This window comes from Synchiropus splendidus, chromosome 1 (assembly GCF_027744825.2).
Source record: "Synchiropus splendidus isolate RoL2022-P1 chromosome 1, RoL_Sspl_1.0, whole genome shotgun sequence".
NCBI classification, from domain to species: Eukaryota; Metazoa; Chordata; class Actinopteri; order Syngnathiformes; family Callionymidae; genus Synchiropus; species Synchiropus splendidus.
Genome location: NC_071334.1, coordinates 63,745,418 through 63,768,537, shown reverse-complemented (window position 1 = coordinate 63,768,537; position 23,120 = coordinate 63,745,418). Strand labels below are relative to the sequence as shown.

General features: G+C 42.1%; 1 protein-coding gene across 3 annotated transcripts in view; it reads left to right on the top strand.

Moving 5' to 3' along the window:
* The window catches only part of LOC128760355 (fibroblast growth factor 14-like), a 47,204-nt gene extending 24,363 nt beyond the window's left edge, over window positions 1–22,841 (top strand). For 2 of the 3 annotated variants that reach the window (XM_053867713.1, XM_053867721.1), the window contains exons 2-5: window positions 1,927–2,037; window positions 3,566–3,669; window positions 17,939–18,137; window positions 18,236–22,841. In XM_053867713.1, coding sequence (XP_053723688.1) covers window positions 1,927–2,037; window positions 3,566–3,669; window positions 17,939–18,137; window positions 18,236–18,384 — 563 coding nt within the window. In that variant the 3' untranslated portion in view covers window positions 18,385–22,841. Of the gene's footprint in view, window positions 1–1,926; window positions 2,038–3,565; window positions 3,670–17,938; window positions 18,138–18,235 lie in introns of those variants that run through there. The other variant, XM_053867731.1, reaches the window with a different exon arrangement.
* Window positions 22,842–23,120: the final 279 nt, after the last annotated feature.

The window sequence follows — 23,120 nt, the reverse complement described above, 5'->3', positions numbered from 1 at the left end:
AAACTGTTATGGCATCGACAGAAATGTTTCGGTGCAGGAACCGATATTGAAGTTAAGGTACTGGCACCCAAGGTTTTTAATCCATACCCAGCTCTTAGTCCTAGGTAGACCTTCGACTCAAGCTCTTGTTTCTTTTTTTAAATTTTTTAATTTTTTATTAAACCTTTTTTTTTATCAGATGCTCTTTTGTGGGTGTTTCTATACAGTCAACAGCTTGACTCACCAAATGTAAAAAATAATATTGATTCTGCTGTGGAATTATGTAACTTTGTTATTAATAATATTAAAACAATTTCCAAAAAATGTCAGATTTTGAGGCATAAACCATTTAATATCATCACAATTTTGATTGTATATCAGATTTTTTTTCTCCACTCCTAGTGGAAGGTAACCTGATTCCATTGAGGTGATAAATGCAGTCACTTGTTGCATTCAAGTTCCAGTCAAACTCAGCATTCTAAATGACCAAGTAAGATGGTTAAATTTTGTGTCTTTTTCATCACACCTTTCCTGCTTTACCATCCCTCAGACATATGCAGCATGTTCCTTTGTTGTTTTTAAACAATAAGTCTAAAAAAAAGTCACCAGTTCATGAGGACGCTGAGACAAGCCTGCAGCAAACTCGTATTGGCTTCCATTTACCGTTCAGCCGTGGATGATTTACGAATCTGAACAGGTTTGTTTCCTTCATTCAAGCCTGACAGCAGTATCCAATTCCTGTAAAGGAAACACAATAGGAGATATAGGAAGATGAAATTATGGATGAAGGGGACACCTGCTGTTGTGAAGAGCCAACGTGCACAGATTCATCACAACTCTTCACCGCAGGCTCTGACGCCCGCTGAGGATTCAGTCAGTTTGATTGCTCGTTTTGCCTCCTTGTTCCTCCGTCTCCCCTGCTGCACAAGATGGATCCTTCACGACGATGGAAAACACCCCTGTCTGCCTCTCTCTCCTCACACACTCACTTCTAAATGGGTCATTCTTGGCTTTTCACTTTGCTGTTCACTTGCTCTACACATTGTCTCTCACACACATTTCAAAGGGGATTCCCTTCTTCTCTTTTCAAATGAAAGGATTGTTTTGTTTTGTGTTGGAGAGGGTGTGGTCAGGTGCTCGTCGGTATCAACGGTGTGGAGACGAAAGTCACAGCAGGAGCTACAATCATGGTCCTCCTGCAGCGGCTGTTTCTCACTCTGCTGTTATTAATCCGTCTTGTCTGTCCCTCTGCTCCGTCTGAGCTCCTTTGTTATATGACTGTGTTTCCTTATTGATGCTCAGTCAGGGACAAAAAATAGCTCCGTTATAATTAAGACGGCATGAAACAACGAACAGAATAAATGGATTTTCCTTGAACTTTTATAATTAAAAGAGCCGTTACTTGAATCTGCTGCTTTCAGTTACATAACAAAATTGCAATGATGGCAGCCTGGTCGACGTGAGAGGCACGTGTGTTTTCACTTTTTGAGTCAAAGCAGCTATTGAGTCTGAGATTCATTTAGCAGCCAAATCAAATAAATGAGCCAGATTGTAATTAAAATATCATAATTATCACGTCATGACTGTTATTTGATGGTATTAAATTCATACAGTGTGATTCAATTAAAAAGTACTGCAAAAACAATGCCTTGGAAAACGTTGCTCTGCAGAAGTTTGCAAATAATTTACCCAAGTTTTCCAAGCAGAACAACGCCTTGGAAGAAAGGATTAGTGGCAGAATCCTGGAATGGATTGGATGCGCTTGACTAGTCTCACTGCAGGGAATCCCAGAGGATCCGGCAGGTCGTGTGGTCACATTGTGTTTCACGACCGAACCGTGGCCTCACACCAGAGGGCCTGAAGGAATTTAAGAAGTTATAATGTTCTGGATTAATTGAAGTGGATAACTGATATTATCTGAGAATGATTTTGTGCTGGTTTTTCCAGAACCACAGCTGAAGGGCATTGTGACGAGGTTGTTCTGCAGGCAGGGATTCTATCTCCAGATGGGCCAGGATGGAAGTCTGGATGGGACCAAAGACGACAGCACCAACTCATGTGAGTCAAAGAGCTTGTTACAGCCCTTGTCACTGGATTTTGTGTTCACGTTTTATACTTGATCAGCGTCTGCTAAATACACACTGTCACCTGGGTTGGTCATTTACAACTTATTTTAGCAATCTGATGTGTCACCTCATTTCTTACGAGGTGTAAGGTATTATACCCAACCCCCACTATTTCCTCTTGGTGCAGCATCTGGAGTCAAAAACAAAAAGTTCAAATGATCAACCTCCTCATAATTTTAATTTTAATAATCTGTGGTGCTTGAGTGAAAGATAGTGAAAGATATATATACAGATATACAGCAGTATCCAATATATATATATATATATATATATATATATATATATACACACCTGAACAAAAGCAAACAGATACTTTTGTTTGCTTTTGTTCAGGGATTCCTCCATGTTTGTTGTTGTTGTTGTTGTTGTTGTTGTTGTTGTTGTTGTTGTTGTTGTTGTTGTTGTTGTTGCAATGTGTCTTGTGCATCATTGTGATCAATGGACCAGGAACTCCATGCACTTACAAAGGTTCCGTGTTATCAGGAAATTAAATTAAATTAAATTAAATTATTATATATATATATATATATATATATATATATATATATATATATATAGAGAGAGAGAGAGAGAGAGAGAGAGAGAGAGAGATAGAGAGAGCGAGAGAGAGAGAGAAAGAGAGAGAGCGCCCCATCCCATATCTGATCTATATTGTGTGTCATGTTTTAGACTTGATTGAAAGGCAGTCGATTTGTTTTAATTCATGCAAATAATTTCATTTTTTTTCTCAAGTATTGATTGATCAGTTTGGAGTGACAAAAGAACTAAATGCTGGTGTCCATGAAGTGTCACTATTGTGTGTTTTAAGGGAATCACACAATCGAGCTCAAAGCCACAAGTGACTTTTCAGTCAATTCTTTTTTAAAGGTTCAGTAAATCGGAGGTCTGCAGCCACGAGGCCTCTGGGGAAGGACCGCTGATCGACTGGCTTATTGATCAATGCTCCCATCAAGGTTCTGGGGGTTGCTTAACATAACTATATATATATATATATTCAAGGCATTTCTTCAGCTTGTCAGAACAGAATCTGCTGCATCTTGTTTGTCTGTGGACGTCAGTGACATTTAAAAGAACGGTCGCTCCAGACTGTAATCAGCTGGCTGCTCGTCTTTATGGAAATGAGGATGACACATGTTTATGGCTCTGGAATATTCAACTCTTGGTGAAAATATTATCAATGTGGCCGTCACTTACCGGTATCTTAAATCTACAAAAAAATTAAATAATAATAACAACAATAACCACCATAATAATTGCATAGAGACTTTCTCCTTAAAGTGAAAAAACTTTTTTTCCATTCTTATATAGTCAATTTTGAGTACCAACACTCTCTGAAGTCTTCAATCCACCCCTGTCAAGATTAGGGTCTTTTTCTTTTTTTCACCAGCAGAAACAGACACGTCTAGACACAGGCACATGCACATGCACACACTCACTCCTCTCTGACTTCTTCTCCTCAGCCTTGTTTAACTTAATTCCTGTGGGTCTGAGAGTTGTGGCCATCCAATCTGTCAAGACTGGTCTCTACATTGCCATGAACGGCGAGGGTCACCTTTACTCATCGGTAAGCAACACACCCACACACGCTCATGTTTTTATGTTTTGTGGGGACATCTGCCAGCCTCTCCCCCTAAACCTAACCATCCAAAACAAATGGCTGAACCACACTGAAACCCAGTGATAGTGACCCAGTTATTTAGAAGCTTTAAACCTCAAATTGATGCCTAATCTTGTGGGGACCGACAGAAGGTCCTCACAAATAGCTAAAGTTCCCCACATAGAGGTGAGTTTTCAGATGGAGAAAAAGCATCCCATTTTGTGAGCAACAATTCCAACACAGCACAAACCATGTTTAGCTCCGAGGTCATCAAATGCTACGCATCGATGGTCCACTGAACCGGACTGAGGAGACTTGCTTGTTACTGTCTGAGAGGGTGCACAGAAACCCAAAACTACTCACCCTGGCCCAGATTCTGAGGTGACACATAGTAGATAATATGGCAGCTGCTGGCTTGGAATGAACACACAGGTTGATCCCAGAGTATATGTCTTCTGATGTTCAATGAGCTCCATCGTCCAGTTACATGGCTGGATTCCAGAGCAAGTCAGTAAATGACTATGTACATTATGAGTGACACAGCCAGGATAAAATTTAAGATGCATTATCTGTTTCATGGTTTGTCGTTCTGTTGTTGTTGTTGTCTGGTACTGCCATATAGCGACGTGACTGTGTTTCGCTGTCCTATCTTTGCAATATAATTATGCTAATCTAATAAACTGCACAATGAGTCCAAATGGAATTTCAGGAATCTCCAGAATTGATTGACAAGCGCTCTGACAATAGGTTGTACGCCTGGGTGAGCCAGAAACTTTGCACCAAGACCAAGGTCATAGTCAAGGTTACGTAATAGACGCAGTTCCAAACAAAGTTACATTTTGTTAGTGTGTGCTTTTCCATGAGTTAAAAAAAGCAGAATTATAAATGAACCTTCATCACCGCTGCGTGATTGTGCAGAAGACGAGGGGTGGAGGGGAAGATGAGGAGCGGTCAGCTGTGAGAAGATCTACTTGAGCAGAATATGAATTATTTCCATGCTGACTCTTCCGAAAGAGTTCACGCTCCCCCACTGACGTCCCTTCTCCCTGACATCATTCCCTTAGTCTCTTATTTTTGGACTGAGAGGACAGGAACAAGGGTGGAGCCGACAGAAGGGGGGGAAGGGTGGGAGGGAAGTTGGAAGGGCACAGAGGAGAAGGGAAGGAACAAATTTTGACAGTTGTGAACTACGGTGAAGGAACAAACCCAAATAATTTGGAATCTGGTTATTCTGACATATTTAATGGCCGTCACTGTTGGCAAACAATGGTAAGTGTCAACATCTAAAAAATAAAAACTACTGTCTTGAATATACTATTGTTCACTAGCAATGAGTCACCACAATCAATAATAAATTAGTTGAACTAAAATTCACATTTCAAGTATCAAAACGATATTTAATGCTATACATGTTTAAAACAATTTACATACAATTTTTTGATGCCATGTTGTCACCGTTGTCTACCCCATCGTTTTTCATCCGGTGTGCCACAGCTCACTAGTGTGCGGTGACAGAGTGTCAGGTGCGCCGTGAGAAATGATCCACTTCCACCTCATTTGTCCGGAGATAGAGGTGGACGATATGATGACATTAAACCATGAACAACTCGACTCGTGTTGACGATCTACCAACTTGAGGTGGTATTTGCTCGCACTCTTTCTATACACTATAGATCTATGCTGATGCGCTGATGTGTCCATCACTCGCATCACTGCCAAATTCAGAACCAAACAAATGTGCACCAAAATGTGGAGAGGAAGAATCATTGTCGTTATGAAGCACGTTGAGGCAAAGCATGTTATAAATATGTCTGGAAACTTGTGATGAAATCCAAACAGTTATTTCAAATAGTTTCAAATAAATAAATAAATTGTGAGGTATTTTGCCGTATTGCCCACCTGTTTCTGGAGACATTTTTAAACAAATACCTTTCTGCTTTTTGTTTCAGCAAAAATCATGCCAAAATTGCCAAAAGTCAGTAGCTACATTTTTCAACAAATTTAAAGGGATTTTGTACAGGACTTTTGACTAAACAAAATTGCATGTTGCCTGAGGTTCCTTTGTCGATTATGGTTGAAAAGAGGTTGAAAAGCACTGCTCTGTCATATGTTGACTCGTCCACAAATCTTTATTAGTGAAGGATGGTTTTGCTCCATGAGCTATGCATACATTTTATACCAAAATCTTGTACTGTAATAACTTTGGGAAGACAGTCACCATACTTATCCTGATAATATTTTTAGAAATGATTTATACTGCGGCCCACACGGCAGCCTGGTGTTTAGCTCACTCGCCCTTCATCAAGAAGGCCTCAATTCCCAGGTTGGTCTGGTGGCCTTTCTGCATGGAGTTGGTTTGTTCTCCCTGTGCTTGCTTGGGTTTTTTCCAGATGCTCTGGTTTCCTCCCACCGCCCAAAGACATGCTCACTAGGTGAATTGGACACTATAAAATTGGGCCTAGGTGTGTGTGAATGGTGTGTGTGTGTGCCATGCGATGGACTGGCGACCTGTCCAGGGTGTATTTCTGCCTCTCGCCCAATGACTGCTGGCACAGGCTCCAGCTCTCCCCGCCACCCTGAACAAAGTGAAGATGTATATATCTATACCACGCTAGAAGGGATCCTTGTGCCATCAGACTGTAATAGCTAAAGTGGTCAGTGAAAAGTCTTGATCAGATCAGTTCTGTACTGAAGCTCGGCCAGTGAAAGGATGTGGAACTAGAATTGAAATCAGGCAATGAGTCTGTAACCTTTCTGTGATTTTCCAATGTGCTATTATGTGTCAGGTCTCCCTGATATCCTGCCACTTTCTAAAGAAGAAAAGTGTCTCTCTAAAGAGGCAGAAAAATATGGAGAGGAATAGATGAAAAAGACAAAAGGATGAGTGGAAGAGTAAAGCAGGAGAAACGATGTGAGCTGCGCAGGCTGTCGCTGAAAATCACAGATGCATGAGGGCTTCCTGTAAATAATTGAAGAGGGGGACTCCCACCCTCCACAAGTTTCTGCTCCCACACACACACACACACACACACACTGCCATTAGAAAGCCGAAGGAACAGCGTGGCAGATGAGAGGTTTGTGTTCAGCATCGCAAAGGAAGTAGCTTATGTAAGGCAGGTAGCACCGGTCTAATCTGTAGTGATGGCTTGATGTCTAAATTGGGGTGCTGCCAGGCTGGAGAGGTGTGACTGCGCAAAGATGACTCCAGACTCATTAAAAACTGCGAGCTGGCAGAAGATTCTTGACATGACTGGTCAGCAACTGGGCACAGTGGTGTGTGGCCTAACTTTGTAGGTTACCACAGTGATGTGACAGCACTTTTAAAGGTTTTTTTTTGGTTGTTCACCCCAAATAATTAATGGAAAATTCAACTTGATACTCAAAAAGAACCAACATTATATCAAATATATTTTTATTCTTTTTGTGAACCCCCATCACAGAGTGTCTACTTATGACAGGTAAATGCCCAAAGTCAGAAAGAAGATCTTCCATCACATTTCTACATGAATATATCTCCTACATAGTAAATTAAATTAAATTTCAACCAGTGTGCCGCAGCACACTAGTGTTGACAATCTACCAACGTGAGGAGATCACATGGATTCTGTCACATTCAATCTATACATTATAGATCTATGCTGATGCATTTGTCCGCTGTGACTGATGCTCCTCTTCCCTCACACTCGCAGTCGGTTAAATGCGCGACTTCCTGTTGTTTTTAACCTGATGCGCCTAGTCGGAGCCATGCTGACTAACAGCGCTAGAGGCTAATGTAACGTCTCACTTCAAAACTACATTGACACTTGTAGAATATCAAAGTTTGCCCCGTTGTTTAAAAGTTGGCGAAAACTAAGTGTGTAACAAAATAAATGCACTCCAAAATGTGAAGCACTAAAGAATCATTGGTGTTATGAAGCAAGTTTAGGCAAAGAATGTAAAATATTTGTCTGGAAATTACCCAAACCACAATTATGTAGTGCTTTGGTCTAAATGTTTCTTTTTCCTTTCGGACAAACACTGACCAGAAACTGGCAAGTTAGTCTCAAAAACAAACGTGGGATTGTGATAAAACTGAAACAGTTATTTAAAATAAATAAATACTGATATATTTTTACCATAGCCCCCACCCCGTTTTGGAGACATTTTTAAACAAGTACATTTTCTGCTTTCTGCAAATATCCAAAATAGCTGAGCGCCAACAGCTAAATATTTTCACAAATTAAAAGGGATTTTCTACAGGACTTTTGACTGGACACAAGTGCTCTTTGGTCAAGGTTCCTTTGGTTATGGCCTTGGGATTTTCTTTCAATGAACGAAGTGGCTTAAAAAACACTGCTCTATAGGACAACAGTGACCATTGGTCCAGGTAAATCAGTTAGTAAGTTAGTTTTGCTTTTGAGTACCCCTAACTAAGTCTTTTCCAATTAATTGTCTGGATGAAAGTCCATATTCAGGCACACACACACACACACCCCAGACTCATCAGCACTTTTTTGCCACTCTTGCCACGATCCATAATTACGATCCATAATTACCATGTAGCAGCTCATTGCACCCGCCACCATCTGTTGGTTGCAACCTCCAACACACACACACACACAAATGCAGACACCACCTTTATTATATGTATTAATTGGTTCACAGCATACCATTAAGCATTTTGAATTTAAGGACAAAGATTTGAGGCGTGAGCAGCAAAAACCCATTGACTTCAGTTCGCCGGCAGCTGCTTCATTACAAAAGTATTCCCTTCTATACTTGAGGTTTTTGTGTTATCAAAATCATGAACAAGCTCCGGTGCCTTGAAATCTCTGTGTGTCTGGAGCTGAATAATGCTGACTGTCCAGTTGCAGGCATTACAGATGGTAATATATTCCTTCGTGCTAGCCTCTGTGAGTGAGACCGCCGACGCCCTCGAGTGTCTGGAGATAGAGATCCAGGGAGCCCCAGCACTCCTCGGTCCATCCCTCTCGTTCAGTGTCTCACCATAGCTGATGTTTCATTACACTTTCATGGTGCAAAAATTCAAGACAGTCGAATATAACAGTTGCTCAAAATACTTAGTTTTACATGTCCATGATTTTCTTGCATTGGTTTTTTAGGGTTGTGTGTGTGCTTGCTTGCCAGTCTGTGCCACGTCTGTGTAACAGTTGCTCCAGCACTCAGATGCCATTTTCTGTGATGTCCAGAGATGAGATGACAGGGCGGGCGAGTAATGTTAATGAGTTAATGTGGCACACTCACCAACGTGCACGCACACCTACTGACCCTTGGGTTGTGATGACCGCAGTGAAGCGCTTTGTTTTTCAGACAGGGACGTGCAAACCAAAATGCAATTCAGTCATGATGATAGACAGGCTCAGTCTGTGTGTGTGTGTGTCTGTTTGTCTATGTGTGTGTAACCTTTTTCTCATTCAACCTTCAGTGACTCACTGGCGTGCGTGTGTGTGTTTTCCACAGTTGGAAGACAGAGCTGCTGCTTCCTGACAAATGTGGATGGGTGGATGGATGGATGTTAAAAAAAGGCGTCACCTTGAATGACAAAACTCGCTGGTCATAAATGTTACAGGATCCACAATTCTTGAGGACAGTTTGTCTTTCAAATGCTGTCTGGTTTTGCTGGCACTGAAATGAGGGGTGGTGTGGCGACCTGACGCCTCGACAGCAATTTCCCAAGAGGCCGCATCAAATACAGTGACCGTTGTGACAGGGCATCAAGCCAAGAGACAACAGAAAATTGGTCTGATATTTAACTTAAATTTTGTTAATTTTAAATTTCAGGACAATTATTGCTTTGGTGATAGTGCATCATACCATTTTATCATTAACTTAACTATCAGGTGAGATTCTTCTTCTTTTTTTTTTAAATTTATTTTAACCATCTGTTATTTTAAATATGTGAAGAAAGTGTGGTTATTTAATTGAAATGTATTTAAATTTCGGAATGATTTAATAATCCCATTCTTGGTTAGTTTATGGAATGCAGTAACTCCTTTAGACGTCTATTGTTGGAATGCATTGTCCAGTTAGGTTCAAAATAAATAACTAAATAAGCTCGAGTGATTCATTTTGTAAAATTCTCAATATAAATCATGAAAATCGTAAGCTCTTTTGTCGTGCCGAAAGTCTGGATAATAGAACTGTGGGTTAATAGTATGGTCGCTGAGGTTTCCTCCCAGCATCTTTTATTTACTTTGAGGCACAACATACACCGCTAAAATCAACATTTGTGGCTAAAATAATTAAAATCAATTCAATATTTCCACACAGTTTTTAATAAGAAAATAATAAATACATTGAAATTAAAACGTAACTAATAGCATTTTTAGTTTAGTTTATATATTTACTTTTAATTAAATTAGTGAATGATGAAAAAAGTACAATATGTTTTACAGTTTTCCTACAGAGCTGCGTGAATACAGGCAAAGGGACATATCTTTTTAAAATTATTGGAGAATAATCAACTGTCGCCGCAACTTTCTTCTTATTCTTTCTTTCATCAAATTTCTTTCTTCATTTTTCTCCCTGCACTTTTTACATGTTTACAAATTATCGTTGCTGCAAAACTGTCCATCAAACTGTAAAGTTTCAGCTTTTTAATTCTCTTGGGAGTGAATCCCGACACATATTGGAAGTGACTTTTCGTTGTGCTTTAAATTACAAATGAATATTGTTTTTGAGCCAGTATTTAATGTCTTGTGAGGCCTCAACAAGTGTCTTGTCAAATGTGGTCTGTTTGTTTCTGACACACGGTTCTTTAATCAGTCCACCTGAGAGCAACACTGGCTGCCACAGCGCGTCAAAGCGCCTTTCTTCTGGTCGGCTGTACGAGTCTGCTTGGATGTGAAGCTGTGTGCTGCGCGTTGAGTGGGTGTGTTTGTTTCCAACACTGGTTATTATCACAACACTAATTACCCAGGGGGATTGTGGGAAAACAAGTCATTCTTAAGAAAAAGAACCCGCAGAGAAGTGGGGCGAGGGAGGAAAAGTTGGAGAACAAAAGAGCAGAGTGCAGAGTTTGGTGGAGACTTGAAAGGAAGTCCTCCAGCCCAGAAAGAGTGTGTATCAGCACCGATCAGCACATGGCCACAAGCTTGGTTTTCCTTGGTCCAGCACCATCTGAGAGGAACTGTGTCTTTGTCGACGTTTGGCCGAGCAAATCTGATCTGTTGGTCTCTGGGAGGTATTTTTCTCAAGGCTCTCTACCATTCAGAAACTTCAAAATCCAGTGTCATTGGCCACTAAGTTGGATAGTAGAGGTGGGGAACAATATATCGATATCAATATATTGCTGCGCTTCCTGATGCAGTAAATAATCAACACTTTGACAAACTGGCAAATATCGACATGTCATTACAGCACACGTCGTGGATTTCCCAGCATTTTTAGTTGTTCAAATTTACAATCTGTATTTCCCGTTCACACGCTCCACATCAATTGGAGTCATGTCATAGCTTGGCTCAAGCAAGACACGAGTCAAGTCATTAAATTATAACAATATGCTTGAACCACAGACTGAAAAGAGCAATTTGTCTTTTGCTGTTCGTCTTTAAAGCCAAATTTAATGATGTGTGGAACACTGGAACCTTCTGCACTTTTCATTACTTAGTTCTGCATGCGTCACATGATCATACATACAGGTTGCCAGGTTGGCTAATATAATTGAATAAAATGACAATTCAGAATAGTTTTTTAATAACTCTCTCAATATCAAAGAAAGCAATGAATTGTCAAGTCATTGCATACAAGTCCAAGTCACGTCTCAAGTCATCAACAGCAAGTCAAGTTGAGTCATTTACCATTGTTTGTCAAACATGTCACAAGTCCCTGATCTGGTGACATAAGTCAGACTGGAATCAAGTCGAAGGACTCGAGTTACATGGACCATCTCTAGTTTGTGGGGCGCTAATCCTCTGAATGGGGATAAAGTAGGCGGAAGCAGCTGCCGGTGAGGAAGTTGAGTTAACAACAAAGGAGAAAGAAATATTGCTACTCAGTTTTGTCATGTTATTAATCTTCATGCACTTACATTTGTCCAGCTGCACGTCGCATATACTTACAAAGACTGGAGGCAGTGAGGCACTATGCAAATGCATGTTTCTTTGGACATAGTACATTGAATAAATGCATTATTACAGACGGTTTTCCTTTTAATGGGTATTTTTTCTGTTTCAGTCACATGTATTATGATATATCTTTGATTAAATGTCTTGCAGTATATCAGATATCACAGATATCGTGTATTGTGATATTCTAGTTGTGGTGGGGTTCCTACTAAATAGCTACCTAAAGAACCACCAGCCTGTAACATGATGCCAACATAGTAATCTGTGCTATTTAGAGGTACAAAAGGTCGAAGGCCCATACAATTTTGGGGTTCTTAAGCTTCAAGCAACCTCAGTACTGTCTGTGTGGCGTATGTATGTTTTCCCTGTGCCTCTCTGGGTTTCCTCCAGAACCTCATGTTTTCGCCCACAATTCCAAAAAACATGATAGAGATGAGCAGCATTGAGTGAGCAGGACAAATGGTCAAAAGGTGCCGTTTTTGAGAAAACAGATATTGTTAAAGGTATTTGTAATAATTCTCCTATTCTCATTCAATACAAGAACAGTTGCGACCATGAGGGTGTTTATGCTTTTATACTCATGGAGGCCTCAAAGCAATAGTTTCAAATGCGATAATTGATTTTACTTTTGATCGTTTCTCTATTCTTTCTGTGCAGTAATAACAAAAGACAAGGTCTGATAATTAAATAGCTATAAAATCCAGAGAACTGAATCAGACCTTTGTTTCAAGGCCTACTGTTGCACAGTTGTATAACTTGAATTCCACGCGTGTTTGCTGTTGTCTGTTGTCACAGAATGCCAATGCAGTTTTTAGTCCTCCTTTTTTTTTTTTTTTCTCGGACGAGTGGAAACAGTATCAGCTGACGTGGACTGTATTTGTGTATTTGAGTGCCGAGGTTTTTGACGTATAATTGCGGGTAGAAACAAGATATTGGTGCTTTGTCGTCCAGGTCTTTGTGTTGTGGCATAGATGAGCGTGTTGGGTGTCACCTGCGGCCGTCTCCAATGCAGCGCTCATGTTCCTTTTTAATTATACATCCCCATTGCGATTACATATATGGAATTACTTTGTGATGCAGTGTCGCTTACAGTCCGAGGGACTGACTTGTTGCTCATGACTCTGAACATTCACCTTTTCTGATGACAGCATGAACTATAACCTGTCAAAACCAACTTGATAACTTGTATCAGTGAGATATGCTATATGAGAAAAAAAATCATCTGTTTTATTTCACATGACGTTTGTCCGCATACGAAGGTCAGCATTTTGGAATAACAGCATGTAAAGTTAAGAATTGACATGAAAATGTCCTGACTATTTCAGGTCAGTTTGGGTCTCTGCGTTCAGAGCGTCAGTTGCAGCAACATAATAACCAGTTAAGGTTAAATTCGGCTTCGGGCAGTCCATCAGAGGTCGCGTCTTTAGCCCGTGCGCCTGCTGGGTCATATCTCTGAGGGAAACGTGTGACCTGGCTGTCAGTCCAATGCCGGCGCGGTCAATAATGTCACCGAACTGAACTAGCTGCCTTTTCAGCACATCCTTCTTAAATGCCACTCATCTAGTTCTAAATGTGGTCGGCAGGGTTTTGTTATCAAATGGATATTTCCGCTGATTTCACCTCGGTGGAACAGCACGCAAATGCCAGCGGAAGATATTCGCTTAGCAAAGAATTAGCTGTATATTCACCTGTTTGATTCAGAGTCCGAATTTCAAAATATATCATTAAACCTTTACTCATAATAATAAACCCACTACAATCAGTCTGCGCATTGAAACAGCAACTGGGAGCGTCGTTTCATTCAGTTTAACTTGGAACCGGTGTGAAACCTAAACCTGAAGAGAAAGAGCATCATTCTGATGTTTTGTGAAGCCGCATCAGCGCACGATCGTTTCACAGCATGCAGATATTGACAGAACAGAAATGATCTTCATCATCATTCAGCTCCTCCCGTTCAATCGAATTTTGAAGCCAGAGGGGCATTTTCTCTTCAAGAGTCACCACAAAGCAAAATGGTTTAATAGCTACAAATGCTTTAATTGATTTTCATGTGATTGTTTGTCTGTTTTCCTGCCATAGTAATAACAGAAGCGAAGGCCCCTAGTCACAGGTTCATTATTTCAGCGTTTAATTACACCAAATAATGTGCCATGCTTAAATTCAGTTGGACTGCCTCGAGCACCGTGGCTATTGATGGTTGCACTGGTGATCTTGTATTCATGATCTTCAACACCACGCAGGTAAGCACACCAAGACACCATGTGTTAAAAGGGTGTCAAACACACAAGGGCCCCAACATTCTGATACATTTATATGTATCAGAATGTGAATGCACTCTACCTTTTAATTTTTGGATCTTTCTTTTGGCATTCTTGTCTTTGTGTGTCGTAACAACATAAATTGCCCGTCATCCTCTTGACTCAAACCTGTATTTCCATCAGAGGTGACCTCAAACTGCAGCAGTCCCAGATCTTTGCACGGTCCCCCCATAGGCTTTCAGGCTCGAAGCATGATGGTGCATCGCCGGTCAATGGGGAAATAGAGCAATGTGGACGTGTCTTCCTTCTATTTAGTAATACGTAATACTGAAGTTTGCAGCAATGACAGGAAAGTCCTTAATTTTACTTATAGCAGCTTAACAGCTTTCCTTAAAAAAGGTCCCTTTATTGACTCCCTTAGTTGGATCTACACCACTGCTAGGAGGGATGTCACATGGAGTTTCCAAGATGTTTGCGGCAGCATCTTTGTCTGCTGACTGTGGGTTCGTGGCCACAGTCGACAGGAGTTGAGGGAGAAGTGCTGTCTCAGAAGAGACCAGCTTTTCTTCCATAATACAAGAATTCTTGACCCATTAACATTAACCTCCTGAGATGTACAGGTTGCTCAAAGACAAAGGATGGTGGTTTAAGATCCTACTCAGTGCATCAATCAGGTAGCTGTGCCAGAAGAAACGCTCCTTGCTTGTCAGTGGCCTTAATGGCTGCCAAAGAATCCAAAGTTTACTTGCCCGTCCTAAATAAGTGAAATGTTGTATGTTGCTGACAATTTAGCGGTCCTCTTTGCAGCTGCTTTTTTTTTTGCTAAGATATGGGGAGATAAATGAGGAACTGTGAGCTGCACTTTCTTCCTTGTCAGAAAGGAAGAAACACAAGGTTTCTTAAGTGGAAAAAAAGCAGCTACGTTTCCACGCTTGAGCATGTGTGTGCGCTCACTAAATCTCAACACGGCAATGAAAACTGACTGCATGAGGGCTGAAGAAGATGAGTGATGAGAGGAATCCAAAGATAAAAGAAGAGAGGGAGAGAATCCCCTGCTGTTTTTCCAATCAGGAGGCGTCCTTCTCCTCGGCGGGTGATTTATTCTCTCCCCTCGTTTTTCTTGTCCCAATTTCAGACCCTCCCGCCCCACCCTGTTTGTTTTATTCATTCATTCTTTTGCCCTCTCTTCTCTCGTGTGTGAGCTGCTATTTAGAAGAAAGCTTTCGACACGACTCACCTGGTCGATGAAAAAATGATCACCTACTTCAAGTGATCACCACCCTTCGTATGTGATGAGCACATAACTGCCCGGGGTCAAAGCTAAATACCTTGTTATAGCTTGTGAAGTTGCTTCTCCAAGCATCGTTTCTGAGCTGGATGTGATTTGTGGCGACGTGTAAATGTGACATTGGCAATAAATGAAGCCATCAATCATTATCACCTCTCTGGTTTTCCTTCCGGCCAATCGTTCAGCCACTTTTCATTTCCCATCAGGCCCCCCAGCACCTCCTTTCATTCATGAGAGCTGAGAGCTACAAGTGCGAGTCTGCTCGCCTCCTCACCTTCATCCGCCGTCCTGATTTGAGAATGCTAAATGACCAAAGCAAATGTTTGTTTTTATGTGTGCGTGTTCTCATTTATTGTGCTGTCAGACCCCTACATACACAAACACTGGCATACTTACCCCTCCCTCTTTGCGCTGGTTGGTTGCCACGGCTACATTGTCGCCTCTCTTCCTCATGTTGCTATGAGACTCGGACCGACAGACCTGAGCTGAATGACAATGTGGATATGCCAGGAGGACTACAACAACCAATAAGAGGAGCTCCAGACCGAAGACTCGTCTCAGTCTTGTGTCTCAGGTTAATTATTGATCCCAAGACATGTGCGTGCCAGTTTACCACGCATTCTCCCTTTTGAAACCAGAACATGAAAACTACCCAAGTGTTTCAGAAATTCCTACGTATTAGTTCTTGACCATTATTTCCACATTTCAATGGTTTATTTTTTATACTTGTCTAATTTATCTTTTTCAAACGTGGTCTTTAGTAGGAATGCTCCCATCAGATTTTATGCTGCCGATAAAAGATAGCGATCGACCAAAGTGCCAATCACGTAAATATCATGTGTGCTACTGGGCATATGACGTGGAAAAAAGGAACCATAAAATCACCTAGGTTTTAGTCTTTATTTCTTCGGACGAGTCGAGACAAAATATGTTTGTCAACTCCCCATCTTCCACGAGGAAGACGAGAAGGCACGACTGTTATAATAACACTGACAAAACCAAGTGAATGTGCGTTATAGTTGACGATAAAAAACAAGACTAAAACAAGAAAAAACTCCCTCCTTGTTTTCGTTGACCACACGAGAAGAAGTAACACGTTCATGACGGCAGAAGTATCCTCCAGTTACGCGTCCTCTTGCGACGCCCCTGGTGGCTTTATTTAGAACTGCATGCAGGAGGATTACCACAAACGCTGGAGCCTTTAAGGCTGCAGTAGTAGCCATTTCAGGGTTTAGTCGATATGGAAACAATCGTGGCACAGCGCCATGGCTTAAATGAGAGCTGCCATGCTTTCAGAATAATGATATATTAAAGATGATTTGTCAAAGATAAGATAATCTCACATGATGCAACGTGTTAAAACGAAGGGGAAACAGCTAAACAAGCGGAAAACATTTCATGCATCTGGGAGCCGAACATGATGATGGCAGTTTTCAACATGTATTTTAGGGAAAAATCCGAAAGAAACATAACTAAATGACATGAATGCATCCGCTGCTGGTGGAACTAAAGTGGCCCATCTGAAGAGACAGAGCGAGTGAGGACGGCTTCAGACTGGAGCCAGATATATTTCCCATGACTGTTATTGTTTTCATCAACTGAATAAATGTCAAACGCTCAAAGTTGCACTGAGGATTCATTCATTCAGTTTATTAAAATGCGGATTATTCCAGGTGTTACATCGTGAACGATAAGTCAACTGGAAAAGAAACTAAAAGAATGAACTAAAAAAGTTATGACAAACTTGACTAAAATACATTTTTTCTTTGACTAAAACTTGTTGTGACTTTTAGTCAACTAAAACTTGACTAACAAACATGATATGTGAATGACTAAATGTGACGAAGAGTGAACTTTTGCAGAAGACGAGACTAAGATTACATTGAAAAATGGACGACAAAATGGGTGGGTTTCAAGGTCACTTCGGTGAGCAATGGCTTTATTCTTGAGGAGGATTTTGAGTTGGCAAACCTGGAACTATTCAATTTCATGACTGAATAAGAAAGAATATGTGTGTCAGTCACTGTTATGTTTTTGGAAAGTGGGCCAAAGGGAACAAAGTGAGGAGGCCAGAATAAACTGCAGTTCGTACTCATGAGTTTCAAGTGTGTCATCTGGTAGCAGTGAAGCTAGACATTCAACTCTGATGAAGTATTTGAATTAGGAATGCACCAATCTGACTTTCATGGTCCTGATACAGATACTGTTACCTGAGCTTTGGGTGTTGACCGATACAGACACTGATCCAATACCAGTGTTAAAGTACTAACTGTCTCTCCACGGCACAACACTGGTCATGCTTTCAGTAAAAGGCAAAAATGACTTCATATGGAATTACGAAGTTGATAGTTATTTAAACCAAGTTGCCTGTGCAATGCAAAATCTTCAGGTGGCAACTAAAAACTTAAAAGCTACAGCAACGCTCTATCTTTAGCCACTGCCATGTTATCGCTATGGTCAACGGTGAGTGTGACGTCAAACAGAGTTTAAATGCTAGGATCGCCTCCCAGTTTTTCATCGATGCCCCAAACCACTTCCTCGATCCCTAATTTTAAGTTTGTGCAGTGCTAAAATGACACTAAATTGGTGACTTCTAACCAACGTCCATCTGTCTGTCTCTCCAGGAGCTCTTCACCGCCGAGTGTAAATTTAAAGAGTCGGTGTTTGAGAACTACTACGTGATCTACAGCTCCATGCTATACAGACAGAAGGAGTCGGGCCGGGCCTGGTTCTTGGGCCTAAATAAAGAAGGGCAGGCAATGAAGGGCAACAGAGTCAAAAAGACCAAACCAGCAGCACATTTCCTGCCCAAACCGATAGAAGGTAACTCCGATTTTGCCTTGTCCCTCGAGGCAGCTCCCATTTTAACCACTTGTGTGACTGACTTCTAGCTTTTTCTTTCTGTCTTCTGTTTCCTCCAGTTGCAATGTACAGAGAGCCTTCGTTGCACGACGTTGGAGAGGCAGTGCCTAAGGCTGCTGGTGCCCTGCCCTCTAAAAGCACAACGGGTGAACCGGTAGTCATGAACGGTGGCAAGCCCGTGAGCAAACCTGACAAGGAACAGACATAACCCCGTCCGCTTTGATCCTCAGAAGCCACCACCTGCAAAACCCTCCCCACTGCTGCGCTCTCTGTGAAATGTGGAACATCCTGACTGGTCAGCAGTGGGGTCCCAATGGACATGGATTTTGGGGTCCAGCCGACGGAAATAAGCTGCAGAGAGTGGTGATTTGGAAACCACATCGACTGTTAGTGAAGCCTACAGAAACAACAACGAGAGAAATATCCACTTTTTGTCACTTTGTTTTGGTCACTCCTGACGCACGTGCATTTAGACCCCAAAACGCTGGGCAGTTTGCACTGGAATTCTGTTCTGAACAGGCCTAAAATGTCTGCTTTCTCCTGCAGTTTCTCATTTGACTGTTAACAACCTAGCATGTCTGCGTGCTCAGCTATGGGTTAGAGCGAGCCAGTGTTCAGCGTCTCTTGTACAGATCCACGTGCTAATTTTGTTTCTACCTCTTTGTCTGATTTGAAAACCCATTTATGAGTAGTGAAGCCCCCAGAAGGCTGTGGATTGAAATACAAGTTGGACAGTTCCTTCGAAGTTTATAGCAAAGCTGAGTCGGGGGTGGAGTAGCTGCGGTAGTGTTTACATGCGGTCGCTGAGCAGATGTTGGTGGAGAATTTTCGGATTTCTGAAGCCTTCCCACTACTTGAAACGAAAGGGAGGAGTAAGGATATTCATGAACAGGGTAGCAAAAGTGACCCCATCAAAGTGCATGACACATGCACCAAATCTCTGCTCCATCAAAGTACTAGACTGAAAAACAAAATGCAAGTTTGCCCGTGAGCAGACTTGTTTGAGTGGTAGCGTGTGGGTGCAGGGGAGCCAGCAGATTCCATTTTAGGATGTTGAATGTAGCAGAGAAGGAGCACTGGGTCTTATCTTGGGCTCAGATAAAACATGACCCACATGGAGGAAACCAAAATCTATGGTCTTGGCTCAACTGGTCCTCCTTCATCACACTGTGAAAGAGGTTTAAAGATAGGTCGTCTGTTGACCACGTTGCCACTCCAATCTGTCCGCCGATGTGTGAGCTGCATCTTGGGGAACCGGATATAATGCAACAGGGACTGGTGAGCTTCATTGTTTACAGCCCCAGAAGCACAGGCAGAGGACGCTTCATTTCTAAATCATGTTACTTTGAGAGTTCAGTTGAGCCGCTGCTGTGATTGCGCAGGTTGCTGACTGGCTTCATTTTCCTAGAGCCCTGTATCAGGGGGGTGGTTGCTAACCGACGTGATGCATTGAGCCCTAGATACCTGGCGATGACGGCTGCCGGTGACCGTCTGTGAAGGGCAACATTTGCTCACCCGCGGACACTGGAGCTACAACAGATGTTTACACAAAAGAATCACGCGTTCCCATTTCAGCTGAGACGAATGTTGAGAAGATTACTCAGCATATCTAGGGCTCAATGACAAGGCAGCAACACAAATAAAAACATGAGGGTTCTTACATTTGCACTATTGTCTTTGTGTGATGAGCTCATGACCGAGGGTGTCGTTGTTCTCATCCGTTCCTCAGAGGCGCGCTGACCTTATATCGGACGTCAGGTCAGTGACCGAGGGTTAGGAATCATGGAGCTGCACAGGGATTGAAAACGTGCTCCTCAAAGTCGTCGGCGGAGACGAGGGGCGGAAAATCGGGCGCCTTTGAAAATCAAACCAAATATCTTCTCACTGTGACGGTCAACATGGCACCCATCTGTTCTGGACGCCGATCCGCTCCAACAGCCAGAATTTGTGTTTACTCGTCCGTGTTTGACAGCAAGACTAGACGCCAATTGAATCCTCATCAAGTGGTCTGGGATATGAATCGCGTGAAGCTGCATTAGTGTCAGAAACAATGAGGGAGACACCAGCGCAGCACTCCAGCCGCTCGCCACTATCAACACAGGCTGCTTCTTCTGCCTCCCAAATCCAACTTCAACTGTAAGGACTTAATGAGATCCCCGATCTCTGAAGATAAACGACCTTCACTGACATTTGCAGAATTACACACAATCACGGCACCACTGCGTCGACAGAAAGCAAATGAGTCGGTGTAGCAACAGGTCCTGTCGTCCTCCGACTCCAGACCAGACAATAAAGTTGCTTTAGCTCTTTTTAAAGGTAGTTTTTTTTTAATTCAAGGAGCACAGATTAGCACTTAAACTCCTCCAGCTCCTCATGTGCTAAATTCACGTCTGATTCTACTTTATTTTATTTTAGTATTCTATCTATTATTATGCCTGGCACTAAGCCAACACGTAATATTTTGGAAACACTAAGTAATAATCATTTTACTGCCTCAAAACAATGGAGAGTTAGCAAAGGATTTTCTGATAACACAATAAATAGACATAAAAGTTCCTGACCAATCATGAGCCAGTGATGAACTCTGCTTATCGATATATATAAATAGTTGTAACATGAACACATTTAATGGCCTCAAAACACAAGATCAGAGGATTAGACGTTGTTACTATTATGATTCTTTGTATATAATAATAAAATCAGTCAGTGTTTACTAGGATATCAGCCCCAGGCCTCCAGTACTGCTCTGTGATGACTGAAGGGAATCGTTGGAGGGTTCCTCTGTGTCACACAGCTGTCTTCGAAGTCTCCTTGTTCAATGTGTTGCTGCTGTCCAATTGTCCGAACCTGTGGCCGGTGCCGGGTGGTAGTGTGGTAGAATCTATGTGAGTGCCTCATATCTGCAGTCAGGTTTCCAAACTGTCTTTTGTTATTTGAAGGATTAAAAACCAACAAGCAGGAAGTCAAAACGTTTCCTCTCTTGTGTGACTCGCGTTTGAACTGTGCTGCCGTCAGCGATGGAAAGTCATGTGATTACTTTAATATCTCTGTAACGAAAAGTCGTCGAGCAGAGCAAATGATTGGAGTGTGTCAAATTGATATTTTACACGGAAATCCCTCACTCTTTTTTTGCAATTTTGAACCTGATATTAACCGTAATCTAAAGTAGCTTCAAAGCTAATGTAGCACTTCACACCTTAAAATGCTTTTCTAAAGTATGAAGCAAATTACCTACGAAAAACAATTGATCCCAAAAAAACTCATGCAGTAGCAAACTAGTGTTGATGTTTTTGCAAGAGGAAATAGAATACAGAACAAGTTAGCTGCTAAGGTTTGCCACATTCAGCCTCCAGGAGTAACAATCGCATCAAAGGCTGACTCACTCTTAGGCTGCTGTTTTAAGTACAGTGAGTGTGTCAAGACAGCCATGCCGTAAATTATTACACATTATCCTTGATCTGCTAGAATTCTGCTTCAGACTTTCGCTCCCTCAGCCACTTCAGCGTAGAGAAAGAGACAGCTACAAGTCGCATCTAACATCCACCTTGGTCCTCCTCGTGGTCTCTTGAGAGACTGGAAGAAAGAAGGACGCACTTTCTGAGCTCACCTGCAACAGGTGTACGGAATCTAGAGCAGTGTTTTTTTTATATGTTACCACTTGTTTCACTCCTCTGAGAGCTGAAGGAAATTCTCTCTTTTCTGCACCAATGGGACAGACTTGTGTGCCAGCTATTTCCTGTCACACAGACGCCTCTAGGAACCACACTTTAAGGGCTTGTTGTGCTCACACTTTGTTTTGGTTCATCCAAATCAGAAGAAACGGGTTCCTGGCTGCGACCTCAGACTCAGCGAAGGGAGCGTTTCCAGGCTGCTAATCACGCTTCAGACGTGGATGGTACAATTACTGTCAGCGTCTCCAGAGAGCTTCTCCTGCGCTGGTGGCTGGCCAGGATCCCGGGCTACAATTATGGGATGTCTGGCCGCGAGCTGGGCGCAGCAAAAGAGCGGCGGACTTAATTAGGTGCCTGCAATCGTGACATTCTGGGTCACTTCCACTTTCCATCGTGCAAACATGTCAGGAGCACAAGGAGCCAATCCACTGTCGCCTCCCTGCAGCGCCCCAAACACACTTCAGTGGTAGCTTCGCAAATGCTGCACTTGTTGTCACAGAGATGTTACATGTAATTACATTCTTCATTCTCATTTTTTTTTTTTCAGAATGTTCAGTCACTTTTGTGACTGAATGCTCAGTTTTCCCTTCGCTGTTTGAGTCCCACCTGCAGAGGTGCATGGTCCGAGAAGAGGGGAGCTGGTGGGCGGAGCTAGTGCATGTGGTTGTGTAGGCAACGTTTTAACCATGACATTTACGGAGTAGCAGCAGTCAGATTTGTGGAGGTAGTTGCTGCTGGGTTACGCTACGAGCATTTTTGACACAGCCGATCCTGGTCAAGCCATATTGAAAATATGAACAAACCAGCGGCCTCTAGGGCGGCGGCGTTGTGTCCGGTGTAACCGGTGGCTGACGCGGCAAGTGTGACTGATGCTAACGTTCAACATACAGCTAGCCTACATGCATATATATATTATGCAAACGGATTTTGTCTGCACTGTGCGAAATGTGTCCAATCAGTTGTATACACACTGAAATGACCAATATTGAATAAAGGATTTATAGGAAATTTGACTGAGTCTTCTATTTAGCATCTCTGACTTAGTCCATGATGGTTTATCCAGACAGGTCAGATGTCAGGTTGCCACTCCACGAGTTGAATTCAGTCCAGCCAGCCACAGAGCTGAGGTAGATAGTCCTCATACAAGGACTGGTCCAGAAGGGGGCCACACTCGTAACAATAATCTGTTCACATTCACGTTCTTTCTATGCACTATAGCTCTATGCTGATGCAATGAATCGCTCTTCACTCGCTGCAGTGCTCCTCTTCCCAC